Source organism: Pinus tabuliformis, chromosome 7, assembly GCF_031772625.1.
Source record: "Pinus tabuliformis cultivar Carrire ecotype Pingquan chromosome 7, CPIR1, whole genome shotgun sequence".
In the NCBI taxonomy this organism is placed as follows: Eukaryota; Viridiplantae; Streptophyta; class Pinopsida; order Pinales; family Pinaceae; genus Pinus; species Pinus tabuliformis.
In genome coordinates this window covers 552401297-552420035 of record NC_142293.1, presented here as the reverse complement: position 1 = coordinate 552420035, position 18739 = coordinate 552401297, and the positions used below count along the sequence as shown (strand labels likewise).

Sequence of the window (18739 nt, the reverse complement as noted above, 5' to 3'; positions counted from 1 at the left end):
TTATAAAAACGCTCCCAAAATCGCTCCCAACCCGAAAGCTTATGCAAATTGACACTCCCTGCTCCTGATCCACACCTAATATGATAAGAATCGAGATATTGTAACTTGTGGACCTGTGGTTGATGAAGATTATAACTACTAGATGATTCATGTTATATGATCCATGTTTTTATGTTTTTTATAACTATTTCATCATTCTACATGTTGTTGACATATATGCATCAATATATATATATATAAATCGCTCCCAACCCGAAAGCTTATGCAAATTGACACTCCCTGCTCCCACTTACGCTCTTGCTTCCAAGCAACCTTGCTTGTCGTTTTATTTATTTATATTATTGAAAATCCATAAAAATAGAAAATACAAAAAAATATAAAAAATCAAAAATAGTTTCATTTCAGTGTGGATGTCTTATATTTTGTGCCTCTCTAGCAACATTTAATGGCCCAAGATAAAATTGGCCCTCTTTTTTGTAGATTATTTTGCTCTAACATCAATGTTGAGGGTTCTTCAAGGTCTTCTCAAATCTCTAATAAAATTACAGCCATCTTCTACAAGGATTTGTGAAGCCCTAGCCTAGGGTCTGAAGGAAATAAGGTTAAATCCAACAATATAAACCTTAGTTTTTACTTTTGATTGGTTTTCATTACATCTCATTTGGAATTATTTTCAGCCACGTCCTGGAAAGTGTAAATTTTAACTAGGAGCAAATCGAGGCTTAACCCTAGTGGGATTAGCCCTCTAATTGATGCAATTTTTATGTCAAATCGCTGTACTTTTAAATTTTATTGCATAGATATGTTGTTGGTTGTTATTTCATTAACATTTCATTGCCCTAGCATTAGCACCCATGGATACCTAATCTTAGTGTGTTTCCACAGTCTCGGGTGGCTTGAAGAGCATTCCAAGCTTATGTCTTCTGCAAATTTTATCATTTACAGGTGCTAGAAGTGCATGATAGCAGCAAGTTTGTCATCCTTTAGGTCATATAATCAAGACGAATTCAAAGAAATATCATCTCACTTGGTATATGCATCATTATTTCAACTCGTGACATCAAAGGTAGTATTTGTTTGAGGTATTTCACTATTTCTCAAGTGTCGGTTTGTATTTTCTATGTTATTTATTCATATATCAATTTAGCAGTTGTGTTTTAACTCCTAAATTTCATCTAATATAAGGTTCCTAAGTATTGGTCTACTAACTTGTTCGTGAAGCAATCAATGTATTGGGATACCCCCATGGCATTATAGGAGGTAGCCTAAAGTAAGTGGAAACTATGTTGAGGTGACAATGGGCACATCTCCTACGTGCTTGCCACCTAGCACCTTGACAGGACCTTGCCAAGGCTGCTAATCTGGGCCGTAACAAGTCCCATTAACCTACATTTTGTGGTCATTCATTGGATATTTTAATAAAATTCACTTGTCTTATTATCACTTGTTTTTCTGAGCCCACCAATTTTGGTCATTAGTGGGAAAATATATAATTCATTTCACTTAAGTTCTAATAGTTATTTTCACAAGTCTATTCATTGTTCCGTCCTTTTCATATATCTCAATGCACTTCTATATCAGAGGGGTTCTACCCACATCACAACAACAGAAATGTGATACTTAGACTTGATGATGCCCAAAAGCTTGTCATTATTTTGGAAACAATTCTCAATACTTAGAAACTATCCATCATTCATATTAAAGATGCATGTAAAATCCAATAGTAATAGAAAAAGACAAAACATTCAACTACCAAATACGAAAACACTCCAATAACGTTTTTTGAAAAATCAAATGTTTTATAAACTACTTACTTTTCTCGCAATCTGCAAACAGAAACATAATCCCATAGCATCAACATTTGATATATTTGGATGCCATCCATAGTCAAAACCTACAATGAATAATGCACCGAAAAACATCATCAAACTTCTACAAACAAGCTAAAATATCCTTTACATCATGTGGAGAATACATTTAGTTCTTAAAAAACTTTACCAAGTCATTAAGGTCTAAATTAACAGCATATTGAGGAGTGCCACTCTCAAATCTTCCTGATTTGCTCACCTGTTTAAAAAGATACATTGTTAAAGGTTAAACATTCTCCCACGATTTTGAATAGAAAATATTTAATATAACATAAGTACCAACCTGAAAGATAGGACAAAACTACAAAAAGGTAAAGAAGAAATTATAAATGAAATCTGAAGAGTATATTATCAAAAAATTTAACTTTAGATTCAATATTCTAGCCAACAGACAACAGATCTAATGAATTGTAAATGACGATTAAATTGTGTAATAAATTTGTAGATTCTTGCAGTGTGATTCTATATTTTTGGAGAGTTCCCATGAAGTAGTTGAAGACATATGACTTGGATCTAACAAAACTTCATTCTCTTTTTAATTATTTCAATTAAGATGACAGGAGAAACTAACAGAAAGATAACTCTAGCAATGACTTACAAAAGCAGTTTTTAAAACAGCCCACATATACTTTGCATAGACATGAAAATGGAGAGAATAAAATATGAGAATTTCTGAATCTACACATTAGAAATCCTACTGCAATCACTGGTTTATCATCTCCTACTTGTTTTTACATTCAACAAGTTATTTAATTATTTAAACAGTGATGAAAAACAATACTGCAGACTACACTAACATACAGATCATAAACTGAAATAGATATGAGACAAACACACAAAGGACACCGTTATTTTTGGACAAATGTCCCCGGAAAAACCCAATGCAGGAAAACCGGTGCAGCATATAGAGGGTTTGTATTATTAAGCAAGCAGAATCTGAGTACAACAGGTTGCCTCTCACACCGGCTAACCTTTCAGAGAAATATCGGCAGCAAGAAATACATACGAGGGTTTACCTCGTTCTCTAAGTCACAACTAATCCACTGAATGGCTGACTCCGGCAAGCACTGTGAAAATCCCAGCACAATCTGCTTTGTGTGGGCCAGCGTCTTGCCTCTGGGAGACTGCGTCACTTCTTTGCTGGATCGATTTGCTCTCAGGAGCTTCAACTTCAGCCCACACGGCTTAGAACATCGAACTCCCAACAAAATCTCGAATTTCCAGCGATTATCTTGCACTGCCACTGCAAGAACCCTCTTGGCCTGCGTAAGCCCCTTCCTGGGCTGCACAGGCCTCTGCGCTGCCTCTTTAATGCTACTGCTACCTCTCTGCCTGGTACTCGTTGGCTCGGAACTCCCTTCCGATCCAACTCTCTACTACTGCCCCTCTCACTGCAACTCAAATCACCAGTTCAATTTTCTCAGCAAACCACGCCCCAGAAAAATCGAACTTCTTTAATCACTTGGTGTATCTCCAACTGACCCTCAAGCATCCTCTTATACTTTTCCTGTTGATGAATCAACGGTCGAATTAAACCCTAATCAATGGCTAAGATTAAAACAAACTTGATCCTCATTTCTTAGAAGCTTCTCACCCATATTTTTATTAATACCCATTAATATTTTTATTTTCCTAAGTTTAGACTTAGGAACCCATTAAAAATATTAATTATTTTAATAACTACTCATCCGAATGGAATTTCTCCAAACGATTTCTGGGCTTGGAGATCTCATGTCTTGTAGACCCTCCACAAAATTTCGGAGCTAGAGCACATCTGATGCTACCCAAAATCAACACTCCCTCTTAGCGAGGAATGTGCTCTAGCACTACTTCTCAATATAATTATTACACTGATCCACTGCATCGGTCCTCTGTGCTGCTAATGCTTGCCCTGCTGCCCTTCATCCACTACACTGTTGCATCCTGTACTGCTGCCAATGTCACTGCTACATCTGTACTGCAGCTCCCTCTCAAAATGTTGCATCATGCTGCCCATAGCACTGCCACTGCTAACTGTTACACTACAACTCAGTTACTAAGAAGTAAGTAACTGAAACTTCACCCAAAAACTGACATGCTGGTCAGTATGGATGCCTCATGATGTTGAAGCTACCTCTGTTGCTAATCTGTGTTGACCCTTTATTGCTACTGCTTTGCTACAATTTGCTCTATGCCTCTCACACTGCTACAACATCCACTGCGCTGCTTCAAACTTTGGCACTCTAGCTCTACCATTGTTGCTCCATCACACCTCACACCAACCGACACCCGTCATTTTGCTACTGTCATTAAGGGCTCCCATAGCCGTATGTGATCCAAGAGTTTGGGCACCTCAAGGATCCTGCCTATGTGTAGACCTCTCGACTACAACTCTATGTCGCCCCACCTCTTCTCTAGAGGTGCATGAGCACTCATGGCACAATCCTCGTCATCATCCTCCTTGTCAACTTTCGCTGGAGCAGCCTTCGAGTTAGAAGCCTCTTCCTTGCCCTTCTTCCGGGGGCACTGAGTGGCGAAATGTCCTAGTTCACCACACCTGAAGCATCTGACCTTGGATATATCCTTTTTCTTCCTTTTCTGTTGCCCATGTTGTCCCGATGATGCGAGAGCTACATCCTCCTCCTCCTCCTTCTTGACCCAGGCTCCTCTGCCACTACTTCCTGCCTTGGTCAGCCTCCTGATCTCTTCTTGTCGAAGAGCTGCCCACATTTCCTCCCAACTGGGGAGAGAAGCTCTGCCCAAGATACTCTAGACAAATGTCTCCCAATCTTCGGTGACTGCATTCAAGGCAGTCCTGACCATGAACTTAGGATCTGGTGTAGACCCCACGGAAGTCAGCTGGTCTCGAATCCCTTGCAACCTGAGAAGGAAGGGATCGATCTCTTCTCCCTTCTGCATTTGGTACTGTCTCAGTTAATTCTCCAATAGCATCTTCTGTTGAACAAAAGTCCCCTGGTACAAGGTGGTCAATGTCTCCCACATCTCCCTTGTTGTTTCCTTCTCAGCAATGTGTGGGACCACATGATCTTTGACCTCATCTAGAATCATGCATTTAGCCTTCACCTAGGCCTCCTCGTACTTCTTCAATGGATCAGCGTCGACCGGAACAACAACTACCTTCAAGGCATAGTCCTTGATGCGATTCTTGTCTAGGACTGCCAGGATCCTAGCCTTCCAGATGAAAAAATTGGATGCTCCATCCAATCTATCCTGATCCCTCAATCCATTGACTACCATCTCTCCTCAAACAAATGTAGGATTGGTTCTCTTCTCCCTCTCCTGCTGCTACTCCAGCAAGACTCGGATTTGGATTTCTTCGACGCTAGAAATCCTCTAAGGAACAAGCTCCTCTAGACTCCCTCTAGAGTCCTGATTTCCTCCATGGATATCCTCCGACCAAAGGTCGAATCACTCCTCTCCAATCCTCCTTTGCCATTGCAACCCAGATCTAGATTTCTTTGGCTAGAAATCTATAAAGGCAGTGACTCCCTCTACCTCAGCTTTGTCTCCATAGACATTGTTTTGTACCAACAGCAATAGTGTCCCACCAGCTTCTTAGATTGAATCTGCACTGCTCCTCCAGCCCTGACAACTGACTAATTTAAGCCTCTCAAGCTCTGCGCTGGCCCAGAGAGCTGACGTAGTCACTACGTGAGCTCCTCTCGAAATGTTGATGCAAGCACTGCGTGAGCCTCTGCGTCACTCCTTCAACTGCTCCTCCGCCTCTAAAACAGCATTGTCACTCGTGACAGCTGCTTCTCTTGCAGCAAATTCACTGGATCTCCCGGATGATGTCTTTAGTGTCCTATGATCTGCAACGCTCTGATACCATGTGAAAAATTTTAAATCTACACATCAGAAATCCTACTACAATCACTGGTCTATCATCTCCTACTTGTTTTTACATTCAACAAGTTATTTAATTATTTAAACAGTGATGAAAAACACTACTGCAGACTACACTGACATTCAGAAAATAAATTGAAATAGATATGGGACAAACACACAAGGGACACCGATTATTTTTGGACAAATGTCCCCAGAAAAACCCAATGCAGGAAAACCGATGCAGCATATAGAGGGTTTGTATTATTAAGCAAGCACAATCTGAGTACAACAGGTTGCCTCTTACACCAGCTAACCTTTCAGAGAAATATTGGCAGCAAGAAATACATACGAGGGTTTACCTCGTTCTCAAAGTGACAACTGATCCACTGAACAGCTGACTTCGGCAAGCACTGTGAATATCGCAGCACAATTTGCTGTGTGGCCAACGTCTTGCCTCCGGGAGACTGCGTCACTTCTCTGCTAGATCGATTTGCTCTCAGGATCTTCAACTTTAGCCCTCTCGGCTCAGAACATCGAACTCCCAACAAAATCTCGAACTTCCAACAATTATCTCGCACCGCCACTGCAAGAACCATCTTGGCCTGCATCAGCTCTGCGTGAGCCCCTTCCTGGGTTGAGTAGGCCTCTGCGCTGCCTCTCTGCCTAGTACTCGTTGGCTTGGAACTCCCTTCCGATCCAACTCTCTGCTACTGCCCCTCTCACTGCAACTCAAATCACCAGTTCGATTTTCTCAACAAACCATGCCCCAGAAAAATCAAACTTCTTTGATCACTTGGTGTATCTCCAACTGACCCTCAAGCCTCTTATACTTTTCTTGTTGATGAATCAACAGCCAAGATTAAGTCCCTAATCAACAGCTAAGATTAAAACGGACTTGATCCTCATCTCTTAGAAGCTTCTCACCCATATTTTTATTAATACCCATTAATATTTTTATTTTCCTAAGTTTAGACTTAGGAACCCATTAAAAATATTAATTATTTTAATAGCTCCTCATCTGGGTGGAATTTCTCCAAACAATTTCTGAGTCTTGGAGATCTCATGTGTTCTAGCCCCTCCACAAAATTTCGGAGCTAGAGCACATCCTATGCTACCCAAAATCAACATAAAAGACAAGACATTTATATCAAAATGGAGCAAATGTACATCACATGGGTAGCCCAACACAAGCTACCCGTGAACACAACCACAAATAGTACTCCCTCAAATATGTCAACTCTCAAATAGATTGTTAATAGTGTCTTACAATGTTATTGTGATTTAACCACCTTATCAAATTTTCACACACAAAGAAACCATGGACAATATTTTACCGCTGCATATGAGAGAAAATAGTTGCTTTAATTCATTATTTGAGGAGGATCAATATCATTCTAATACATCTCAAGTTGGATGTGTTGATTTTTAGGGTGTCTTCTATATAGATAATTACTTCTGATGATTTGATTTTTCCACACACTTATTTATTACTCATTATTCCATCATTAAGCAATTATACAGAAGACATCAACAATATATATGACATTAGGATCATGAAAAGACAGCGACACAAAGAACACAAGAAATTACCCTAAGAAAACCCACAATGGGGAAAAACCCAACCAACATTTTCCTTAGAGAATCAATGCAACAAGAGATACATCAAAGTCATCTAACCAGCAAGATGACCAACCACCAAGGACCAAGTCAGCCCTCCACAATTTTATCCATAGAAGCTCTGCAACAAGGTCTTGAAGAGATCCAAGAAACATCCTCAAGAACCACAGGAGATGAGTCTCAAATCTTCGCATCATTCCTCAAAAAATAGTGCCTTAGACATTGCATCTATTCGACAGATGATGTGCCTCAGATTTCGCATATATTCCATAGACGATGTGCCTCAAACTTCGCATTTATTCCAAAGACAATATGTGCCTCAGACCCTTTGTATTAGCCTCAGACCTTCGCATAAGCCTCAAATCAAATCGTACTCATTAGGAGGGATGTGAGTGGCTATTTATAGTCTTTCATCCATGCAAAAGGGTGTGTCTCATTAGCAATCCGACTTGCCTCTTGGAGGGCCAACTTGGTCACTTGTGAAGGCAAATACATAATTTAAAATATTCAAAATTTTCGCAAGGGTCATGAAGAATATGCCCTTCATAATTTTTCTTTTGAATAAAAATCAAATAAATACTCTTTTACAAATATATGTATTACATCATTACAAGTTAGTATGAAGATTGGCCATAGCTACAAAATTCAACACTCCCTCTTAGCTAGGAAGGTATTCATAATGACTATCCAAATGTTCTTTGTATACATGATCTCTCTAAGGAAACGGTTCAACTCATCGATAGCATCATCATCTAGGTCAACACCCTTGACCTATATCAACATCATTAATAGGTACCACAACCCAAGTTAGCTCTCCTAACCAATGTTACTCACTCAACTAGTCACCATTATCCGGTGGGCGCCTCCCCTCACAATACTCTGACTAATCCTGAGTTGCCATTATTCATGGTCAAACCCTATGTCCCAAATCCAAAGGCCTCACTCTAGGCCATGATGTTGAATAGGTACCCACTCCATTACTGTCTGGGCCTCAAGCATTCTCTCTAGAATGTTTGTCCCTCATGCTATATCATCAACAATCTAGGCTATGCCCTTGTTGTCACCAATAGTTCAATCCATGCCCCGTTGATGTCACATCAAATCTCCCTCTCACTGATAGAGGGATTAAGGAAAGATCAAGATTAAGATAAGCATCATCATCAATATCAGAATCACCAGCATCAACATAATCATGGTTCACCATCAAACAACTATAGACATAGTCTAGGTGAAACACCAGAGGCCTCATCAATGATAAACAAGCTCACTCTAGAAAGAGATCCAAGCATGATGTTGGGAGGCTCGTCCTCACTCTAGTAAGATATTCAAGCGGCCTCTAGGACTATTCTCCAACCAAGGTCGAACTAACACAAGGAGCATTCACTCTCCAACCAAGGTCAAAGTGACACAAGAAGAATGTCAATTTGTCGGACCATTCTTCAACCAAGGTCTATGTGCTTGACATAGGGATAACCTCCCTAATTAGGTCAAAGAACATGACACAGAAAGAATGTCATTCCATGATGTTATCTAATCTGTCGAACCATTCTCTAGCCAAGGTCATAATGACACAAGGAGAACTTCTCCAACACAAGGAGAATATTGGACCATTCTCCAACCAAGGTCATAATGACACGAGGAGAATATTGAACCATTCTCCAACCAAGGTCATGAAGACACGAGGAGAATGTCCATGAAGTCACATCAGCTCTCCCTCTCAATGAAAGAGGCAATCTCCACAAGCCCAAGCTTGTCCCGAAAAGTACATAAACTTCCCTCTAGAAAGCAGCATCGTAAGAATATCAGCTATCTACCAGTGGAGATGTACTGGAGCTTCACAGCTCCCTTCAACACCATGTCTCGAAAGAAGTGATATGTGCTTCGACCTATCATCATGGTCACCACCACCCCCTGATCAAAAATAATCTAGCAAGTAGCCTCAAAAGTCATATTGCTTTTCAAATTGCCCATCCAGTTGCAATATATTTGGCCTCAGCCATACTTAGTGCAACATATGATTGCTTCTTGCTTATCTAAAAATTATAACAGAGCCCAAGTTGAAGCAACAAATTCTTTCTGTCTTCAGCACTTTTTGCCAATCTAAGTTTGCAGTTATATTTCTCATTCATGACCAATTGTACCATGCCAGTAACACATGTTGAGCAACACATCTTGGCTCAACCACAAGTTCTTATGTTCCCTTCACAAGATCACAAATGCTTTCCAGACACCCAAACTGGTTGCTCCCTCTCAAACTAAGACATATCCTTCTGTGGTAGTTCAGGTTACTCCCTCTGCTACCAATGTCTTTCAATATATGACAATCCATTATCTGGAATAGAGATCAACTCCTTTTGAATTTAAAAACAAGATTCCTGAGGAAGTCTAGACTGCTCCTTTAATGAGGTCTTCTACTCACAAGCTTGAGGTAACTCTTATGTACACTTCTTCCTCCTCAATTATTGAGGAAAGTTGTCTCTGCATCAACCTGGTGCAATCATCAAAACAAAGATAATAGAAGTGTACCTCATAACAAGGACAAATGTCTTGTCATGATCCTCTCCCTCTTACTGGGAGTACCTTCTTGTAGACACCACGATCAAATCATACTTCAAGCTTGTTGATCTAATCACTCCCTCTAAGTTCAGATCTCATCTGGTACAATATCTCTCAACGCAAGTCATGATTTTGGGAAAGTCCTTTTGCTTTGCTTCATTCTTGCACTTCTTCCATCTACTTGTCAAGGCTTGTTACTTGTTACAAAGGGATGTGAGAGCCATGGAGTCGAAGGCTTTGGCGTTGTCAGTCACAATCTTAGCGGGAACCCCGAACTTGGTTATGATTTTGTCCTCAAGGAAGTCCATGACTACGTGGTCAGTTGCTGCTTTGGTTGGTATGGCCTCCACCCATTTGGTGAAGTAGTCGGTTGCAGTGAGGATCCACTTATGACCATGACTCGAATTTTCCTTGAATTCTCCAATGAAATCCAGGCCCCATTGCCGAAAGGGGGCGTCCACTACTACGTTTTCCAAGGGCATGGTGGCCAAATGCTTCTTTCCGGAAAAGAATTGGCAAGGTTGGCACCTTTTTACGAAGTTCAAGGTATCAGCGAAGATGGTGGACCAATAGTACCCTGCCCTCAGAATCTTGTGAGTGGTGGTTCAAGCAGCATAATGTCCCCCGCAAAACCCAACGTGAAACTCCTTTAGTAATTTCTCAGATTCTTCTTTATTAACACATCTGAGGATCACCCCGTTGGGGCTCATCCATCCGAGTCCATTTTGGGTTAGGCAAAACTTAGATGCCTTCAGCCTTAGGGACCTTCTTTTGTGGTTTGTTAGGTGAGGAGGGGCAGATATGTTTCACAAGTAATAGACTATGTCTTTGTACCACTCGTCTTCCTCAAGCTCGATAGTAGTAGCGCATAGTTGCTCTTCCTCTCCTTCTCTTATGGCTTCGTTATTGCTTTCAGTCATCATTTCGGCCAAGCCCTGCCCCCAGATGATCTTCTTTGGGCAAATGTCAAGGTCATATTCTTGGATTTTGGACACCCATTTTCCCCTGGATCCAAGGCAATCAGATTGGGATAACACATCTTTGACAGCTGGGTACAGGACATGCATAGATTTTGTTGTACCCGACATAGGCCCTGAAATGCTTGACCGATTTGACAAGGGCGTATGCTTGTTTTTCAGTGATGGTGTATCTTGTTTCGGCATCACAGAGTGGTTTACTCATAAAAGCTATCGGTCTCTCATCCCCATTACCGTCTCTTTGCGTAAGTATCCCAGCAATAGTGTCTTTGGAGGCAAAGGATGGGGGCTGAAGCAATTCTTTTCTTTATTTCCTCAAAGGCTTCATCCATTGTGGAGTCCCATATGTATGGGGTGTTTTTCTTCAAGAGGTTACTCATGGGTTTGATAATTTCAGCAAAGTTTGGTATGAATCTTCTTACGAAATTGATTTTGCCGAAGAATGATCTCAAAGCGTCTTGATTTTTGGGATAAGGGATATTGCTAATAGCTTGGATTCTTTCGGGGTCAATGCTAATCCCATCTTTGGAAACCACATGTCCTAGCAATCTTCCTTTGTCCACACCAAAGATTGATTTCTTAGGATTAAGAGAGATGTTATATTGTCTGCACTTCTCAAACACCTTTCTCAAATGCTTGCAATGGTCTTTTCTTTCTTTAGAGGCTATAGTGAAATCATCTTGGTAGATCTCCATGATCTTCCCAATGAGGTCCTTGAAGGTGAAGTCCATGGCCCTTTGAAAGGTAGATCCAGCATTCAGGAGACCAAAGGGCATCCTAAGGTACATGTGCATTCCCCATGGTGTAGTAAAAGCAGTTTTCAAGTGGTCCTCTTCTTTGACAATGACTTGGTTGTATCCAGAGAAGTCGTCCAAGAATGACATCATTTGAGACCCCGTTATTCTTTGTAGTAGGTTTTCCATGTTGGGCAAAGGGTAGTTGTCTTTTAGGCATCCACGGTTAAGGTCCCTAAAGTCAATGCACATCCTGATATTACTAGTCTTTTTTCGAGTGATTACCGGGTTGGAGATCCATGATGAATGCCTAATAGGGGCAATGATCCCTACGTCCACCATTTTTTGGAGCTCTTCCTTAACGAGAGGGGCAAGTTTGGGATTCATCCTCCTTAGTTTTTGCCTCACAGGTTTCACCTCCTCTTTGAGAGGAATTGTGTGTTGGATAATCTCAGGGCTATATGCTTTTAAGTCATCATATGACCAGGCAAAGACATCTTTAAACTCTCTTAGCAAATTTTCGAGCTCATCCCTTTCCCTTCTAGAGAGGTTTCTCAGACGTAAGAGTTATTTTGTTCCTAATTCATCAACCTTATTTTCAATGTCTTGACTTTTAAGCTTCTCATCTTTTAGATCTCTGATTTGTTCCAATAACCTTTGATTTGGGTCTTTTAAGCGCAAATTTTCTTCTTCCTTCTATGATAGAATCTCGTTGAATTTCTTCTCGACACATTCCTTTTCTTCTTCTAATTTTTTCTTTCTTTCCTTGAACTTCTTAACCTTCACAAGTAATTTTTGGCTATGGTCCTTTAGACGCAAAATTTCCTCGTCATTTTCTGTTAATTTTTGTTCTAGTTTTGCAAGTTTTTCCTCTCGTTCTGTCATTTGCATTAGTACATCATCTTGACATTCTTCTGCATTAAATAATTTTCCACATGTTGGACAACATAATTCGCAATTTTTATGAATCCATGGATATTCAATGTATGTTATACAAAACAGACATTTAGTCCAAAATAATGCTTGTTGTGTGGAACTCATTTTCTATTCCTTTCTTGAATTCTTTTCTCAATTCACTTTTATAATATTTTTAATATATATATATATATAAGGGGTACAGTATGTATGCCTTCGTAGACTTAGCAGTCAAATCATTGCGTGGAGGTGGGTCCCTTGTCCCACAAACAAGGGGGTCTCATACACCAGTTTGGTGTCTTGCTTGGTTGTGACCTTAAAATTGGATATATATGTATAATGGCTTCCAAAATTCTTATTGCTCAGTTAAGGACTAATTCTCATCAACGTCGTTGTGAAACAGGGCACTGGAAAAGGCCAAAGGAAGTGTGGGAGGAAAGGGTATGCAATTTTTGTTCTTCCGAAAAAGTGGAAACAGAAAAACATTTCATTTTAGAATGTGAGGCCTTCAAAGTCAACAGGGAAAGTTATGCAGATATGCTGGCAGCTAGCTCTTGGGATAATCTATTTAGCGAGGGGTTTGTCGAGAAGCTAGAAGCATTTATTGTGAAGCTTCATAGAAAAAGGGCCGAATACATCAAGCAGATGAAGAAGCAATCTGTCCCATATGCTATCTTTAGCCTCGTGGACGTTAAAATAATTTCTTTCTTTCTTTCTTTCTATATAGTAGGTTGGAAATATAATGGATTTTTACTTGTAGCTTTACTTCTTTCCTTCCTTTTTTTTATTTTTATTTTTATAGTAACTTCCAATTAAATGTCCTTTTATACTATTTATATAACTTCTTTTAAATTTTCCGTTTAATAAAATAGAGTTTTAACATATATCCTTCACTTTTATATATTGAATAATTTTGTTTCTCCTAAAGCATTATTCTTATTATCCCAACGAGATAGATTGATTTATATCCTCCTTTAAATTCCTTAATGTTCATGACCCAATTTTACTGCGATGATTGTCACTTATATCCTAAGTATTTAAAAATGAATTGTTAACTTGATTTGTAATCAAATGTTTTACCAGATAATAAAAGGTCATGACTTTTGAACGATGGTTGGCCGCTACACAGGATTTTGGGGACATGGAATCCAACGATGCAGTGGCAGGGAATTTGCGGCAGCGGAGGTGGATCAATGGGTAATAGGGCGATCATAAAGATGACACGATAGTGGTGAATGTGGTAGTAGAGACAGAAGCAGTGGAATGGGGCTAGCGGCTTTTGTAGCTACCTGTAGATGCAGAGTAGGCAGCGACTTGGGGAGGCAGTTTTATTGGGTAGAATGGTTGCGCATAAGCACAGTCAAGGTAGCTACCCACAAATGCAGAGTAGGCAGTGACTAGAGGAGGTAGTTTTATTGGGCAAGATGGTTGCGCACAGGCAGCAGCCAGGGTAGCGACTTAGAGTGGTTCTGGTGGCAGCGTCGGCAAGGTCGGTTGAAGCTAGTAGCAGCTGCGGGGTGGACAAGAATCATGGCTTTGGTGAATGGGCGGCGAATGCTACGGTGGCGACGGTTGTGAACGACAGAAGACTATTTGAAGTGGTTGATGTTATCGTGGCACCGCACCCTGTGGTGGGTTACGAACGTCAACTGTGGAAGCAGCGACAGATTGTGGACGCGTTTTGTGAAGCGATCATCGGCGGCTGGCAAGGTGTTGCATCGGAAGGCTTTAACACTGGTAGCCCGATGGTTGTTATGCCCGACAGCTAGGTAAATATTTTAACTTTTCTGATGTTCAATATATATACACTTAAATATAATATTTTTTTTTCTTTATAATAATTTTTTATATTTTTTTATTTATTAATTTTTTTCTTTTTTTAATATATCTTTTTTTTCTTTTTCTTTTATCTTCTTCATTTTTTTTCTTTTTCTTTTATCTTCTTTTTCTTCGTTTTTTTTTATATATAATATTTTTTTAACCCTTTTTTTATTTTTTGGACTATTTTCTTCTTCTTTCTTTTATATTTTATATATATTCTTCTTTCTTTCTTTTTTAATGGCCAAAGGCCTGACGGCGAAATGGAGAATCTCCAAAGGTGTAGTGAAACGCTTTGATTATGATGGCAACAAGGTTGATGAAAATTGATGGCCAAGGGCCGGTGATCAGAGAACACGACTTTGTGCAACGGTTGAGCGATCAGAGGATCGAATTGCTCTGATACCAAATGTTACGAACAAAGTTTGTTCTTCAAATTAAATACTCCAGTAGACTTGGAATATGTAGATCTCCATTGAGATACAAGAATATATATTAAAATGTATGAATGAGAATGATGATACAATTGAGAGTGAGGGTCCTGTATATATAGCCAGGTAAGTACCCTTTCACGAATGGTCATGTCTGTAGAGACATGCCTCTTCCCTACTAATTATTAGTTAATTAATCATTGTTTATGTCTATTATTATTTATATTATTTTTACTATTTTTATATATATTTTATTCATAACAACGATGGTCTAGTAATTGTTCCCAAATTTGAAAATTGGGTCGATGGTGTGATGTCCCATGGGGGGTGGGGGAACCCCTGCAAACCACCTCATCAAAAAGACCATCAATGTGAAATGCTAAAGAGTTCATAGCATGCTTGAGAAGTTCTGCATGGAGGCCTTCCCCATCCAATGCTCTGATCAAACTCATGGCTTGAATAGTTCTCCTAATATTAAGGCAAAAAGGTATTAAGGGAAGAGACAGCAATAGGGTCTGAGCTGGAAAGGTGTAGAGGGATGTAACACGTGAAACCCAAGAATGGTAGTCAGTCTCTGCTGGGAAGGGCAGCTTTTGGCAACGAATGTGACCAAAAATGTTGGAGAAGTGTGGACGGCCAAGACAAGCTCATGTCTCCTTGATGCAGGGAAGCCACATTTCTTATGTCAGAGAAGAGGGAATTATTCTCATTGTGCAGATGGGATGGAGGATGGGTCATTAGTAAGGACAAGCCAGAGATATTTATGCACAGTCATTGTTCATCAAACCAGCAATTCACGGGGCAGGTACCATGGGGGCAGACAGGTTTGCTGTGAGGGGTGAAATGAGGTAGGAAGCCAAGGTGGCATTTCAAAAGGATTGAAACAACACGTCATATTTGGTTGTGACCATGTCAAGAGAAGAAAAGAGAAGGCATCAGTACTTGACAAGCTTAATATTGAAATCAAGAACATTCCCAGTGAGAAAAACACATGTACTGGCTGTAACACTAACAGATAAGCCACGAACTTGGTTACAGAAGTAAATGAGTAACTCCAACTACAATAAGATTCTAAATCACATCATGAAATCAACAATGAATAAAAATATACCATGGCACAACAATACTAAAGTTGTTAGAAAGAAACTGAGCACTTTGGACTAATTACTGAGCAAGACACAACCACTATTGTTGTTGACTAAAAGTAAAAAGCTGCTACTATTGTGAGAGTAAAAGAGGCACATGCTTAGCATACCATCAGAGACAGAGTTGCACTCAATGGCTTGAGAATGTAATTGAATTCCCCATCGTCTAGAGTAGTGTCACTAAATGACTGAACTCCATGCATGTCCTCTGTGGCTACTTCATTTGAATATATTTCTCTTGAGTTCCAATATAAGCCCATATCATGAATCTGTAATAGTTTATTCACCTGACCACCTTTCAGCCTTCCAACTGCAGAATTTCTGAGGGAAGAGAAGAATTTATATTATAAAAAGTAGGGTAAAAAACATCTGTAACTGAAACAGCAAAACAAAATAGTTCTTATTGTTTTGTCCCTTAAAAATTAAAACAGTGTGAGATAAAACTAAGACTTTCATATTCCTTCATCAAATTACAAGGCTGGTGAGAAAGAAAGAAATGCTGCCATAAGTGCCATACCAGTATCTTACTGAGAGAGGAAACAGAGCAAGAAGGATGGTTGTGCAAGCAAATCAATACATCAAGAAGACTTGCAATGAATACCAATATTTTGGATGTCTGTTGAAAGTTGCATGCAGCGACTTGGACTCTCCATGTGGTAACAAAACCACACCAGATTACATTATTATAAAATTGCATCTCAGATCAAGGATGCCAGGTATAATGTTTTCTTTGCACAAAATAGATTGTTGCATCCTACCTTGCTCTTCTATTTGCCTATCATTTGCATCGGTGTTGATAATATCGGTATCGGCAAAATATCGGTGAGGGTCCAGAAAACATCTTATCGGCAATATCGGCAAATATTGGCAAGCATAAAAAATGCATAACATATTCATTTTTTTCAGATTTTTAAACATATAAAGCAATAACAACATGAACTAAACACATTGGCACATAAATATGAAGAAAGCACTGATATATATGATGTCAAATAGAAATGATACATCAAACTTCAAAGGCGATACCAAATCTTGCTGATCCCTGATAATTGTCCAATCAAGGACTCAAACAAAATAACATCACATATCCTACTGATCCCTAATAATTGTCCAATCAAGGACTCAAACAAAATAACATCACATATATAAAACTTTAAAAGTATCTCATCATCATGAGTTATAAACTTATATGTAGCAAAACAAATAAAACTAGCAGCTATCTATCTGAGACCAGTGCCCTCTCCCTAGCAGCTATCTTTCTGTCTTGTTCAGCAATTGCTTCAAGAGCTTTTTGTATAACCTCCGCACTAGAAACCATACAAGGCATTACATCTGCATCATGTGCAGGGAGTCTAGCCAGATGGTATTTCAATCACGTAACCCCGATTTGTCCCACCAACAGTATCCCCATACTCCCAAAATGGGTCCAAGGCTTTGGCATATTTGACATTTGTAGTGAACTAATTCAAACCTAGGGCACAAAAAAACAAAAAGTTGGCATTAAACCGCCGAACACAAAAAAATAATAAGTAATAACCACCTCATTTAAAAAAAATTACTACATTATTTGCATTTTGCAATGTGAATGAAAAATGGCAATAAGATGGTGCATAAGAAAGTTGAAAAAAAATGAAACTTGCTGTCCAAATATGGAGAAAACCCTTGCATTGGCTAATGGGCATGAAAATCATAGCAAATGGCAAAAAAACAAAGAAACAAAATGTTGGTAGGCAAATAGGCAAGCAAGCATAACCCTAAATCTATGAAAAAATCATTAACATAGGGGTTTTTAAGAACATACTTGTTAATGGAAGAAATGAAGTTTGTCTCACTATTCTTCAATCTATGATCCACAAAAACATCTTAGATGGTAGTGATAATCGTTGTTTGATCCTCAATCCCTCCTTGACAACCACCACAAAACCCTTCCCCTTCCTTCTCCAACACTCAGAAACAGAAATGAAGAAAAAAAGACAAATTTCCCTTTTTCTAGCCGCAGCCTAGCCTGCCCGGCGATATTTTCTATCGTAGTGCAATATTTTGCCGAGATATCAGCGATATTTTCTCGGCGATATTTCAGCTCGTCAAAAATATCGTGATATTTTCGATTATTGGCAATATCTCGCCGATATTATCATCACTGATTTGCATATTTGCAAAGCATTGTTTACTGTCACCCACTATTGTTTTAGAGTTTCTATAAATGCATGGAATTATGAGTCTTGAAACATTACTTTTCATAGGCAAAAAACCATGATCCTTGTTCAACAGCAGAATTTTAAGCAAGAAACTGCATGGGAAACATAACATGAAAATCAAGGCAATGTAACAAGGGTCACAATTGATGATTAATTGACCCAAACCAGTTTTAGTGTGTTAGTGCAATTAATAAAGATCATAACAAATTACTATTATTACTTGTTAGAACTTAAAGGCTTCAGTAGGTTAACTAACTAGCACAAAAATAAATTAAAATAGTCAGACTTGGACTAAGTGAACCTTTCAACTTGGAATCAGGTCAGCACTCGGCCTAAAAATAAATAAATATATATATATATATATATGCACATCAGTGCAAATAAAACAAGTAGACACCAAAATGCAATTTTGCTCATTCATAGTGCATGTAAGGGCACAGATTGGAAAAATCACATCAAGATACATAACCTATAAATCTGAGATATATAAAATTTAAATTTGAACTTTTGAAGACGCAATTGATATACTGAGACATAATACATAAACAGTGAACCTCTAAGTAACCTCCAGAGTCCAAAACTCATCAAACTCTGATCTAATTCATAAATACTCAGTCATGACTCATGACCCATCAAGATAAGCATCATATAG

The 18739-nt window shown here is 39.1% G+C and overlaps 1 protein-coding gene across 1 annotated transcript in view; it reads right to left on the bottom strand.

Annotated features, from left to right (window-relative positions):
- Nucleotides 1–1810: 1810 nt before the first annotated feature.
- The window catches only part of LOC149248564 (intermembrane lipid transfer protein vps1301-like), an 80491-nt gene continuing 63562 nt past the window's right edge, over nucleotides 1811–18739 (bottom strand). Inside the window, exons 8-10 of the mRNA XM_089450444.1 lie at nucleotides 16000–16210; nucleotides 1999–2067; nucleotides 1811–1894 (exon numbers count right to left, since the gene is read on the bottom strand). Coding sequence (XP_089306570.1) covers nucleotides 1811–1894; nucleotides 1999–2067; nucleotides 16000–16210 — 364 coding nt within the window. The remainder of the gene's footprint in view (nucleotides 1895–1998; nucleotides 2068–15999; nucleotides 16211–18739) is intronic.